Source organism: Cololabis saira, chromosome 7, assembly GCF_033807715.1.
Source record: "Cololabis saira isolate AMF1-May2022 chromosome 7, fColSai1.1, whole genome shotgun sequence".
In the NCBI taxonomy this organism is placed as follows: Eukaryota; Metazoa; Chordata; class Actinopteri; order Beloniformes; family Belonidae; genus Cololabis; species Cololabis saira.
The window spans coordinates 11,484,791-11,485,517 of NC_084593.1; the positions used below are offsets into that span (position 1 = coordinate 11,484,791).

General features: G+C 42.2%; 1 protein-coding gene across 1 annotated transcript in view; it reads right to left on the reverse strand.

Annotated features, from left to right (window-relative positions):
- ltc4s (leukotriene C4 synthase) overlaps positions 1-347 on the reverse strand; it is a 9,520-nt gene extending 9,173 nt beyond the window's left edge. Inside the window, exon 1 of the mRNA XM_061726155.1 lies at positions 273-347. Within this exon, the coding sequence (XP_061582139.1) occupies positions 273-327 (55 nt within the window). The 5' untranslated portion in view covers positions 328-347. The remainder of the gene's footprint in view (positions 1-272) is intronic.
- Between the last annotated feature and the right edge of the window lie 380 nt (positions 348-727).

The window sequence follows — 727 nt, forward strand, 5'->3', positions numbered from 1 at the left end:
ATTTGTATATTTTGTTTTTATAAGTATGATATTATTATGTATTATGTTAACTATAGGTGGAGGCACCTGATAAGCTCTTTGAGTTTTCACCTCTTCCTGCACTTTAATTTGTAAAGCTGTTACTTTTATTTGTGTAATTTATAACTGTGCAAATAAATACATCTAAAAAAAAAAAAAAAGAAAATGGCAGAATGTTAACCAGTTTTCTTCTGAATTAATTCTGATTTCAATGTTGTTATTGAACAGATTTCCCAGCATGCACCAGGCCCTACCTTGCTCCAGGACCCCCAGCAGGGAGACGGCGCCGAGCCCCACCTGTTGCTCCATGTCCGGCTCTCACCTGAGGACGGACTGAGGGACGGAGGGAAGGGTGGAGGGATGGAGACGGAGGGAGGGAGGACACGCCTGCTGGGGGCGGGGCCACACCTGCTGGGGGCGGGGCAACACCCTGCTGCCTCTACACAGGTGGTGGAGGATTCAGGCAGGTACCATCGGTTCTGTGGTCCAGATACACGGAGCTCACATGGGGGACTACATGGACCTGGGGAAACCTAAACTTCAAATCTTTATTTGTGCGTACAACAAAAATAAGTTTTTGTGTATCAGTTTGTGGAATCAAACTGTGGAATGATTTGAATTTGGAGTTAAAAGAATGTACAAACATAAAACAATTTAAGAAAAAATATAAAGACAGTTTATTTGAGGTATAAAAATAAAGACTGTGTTT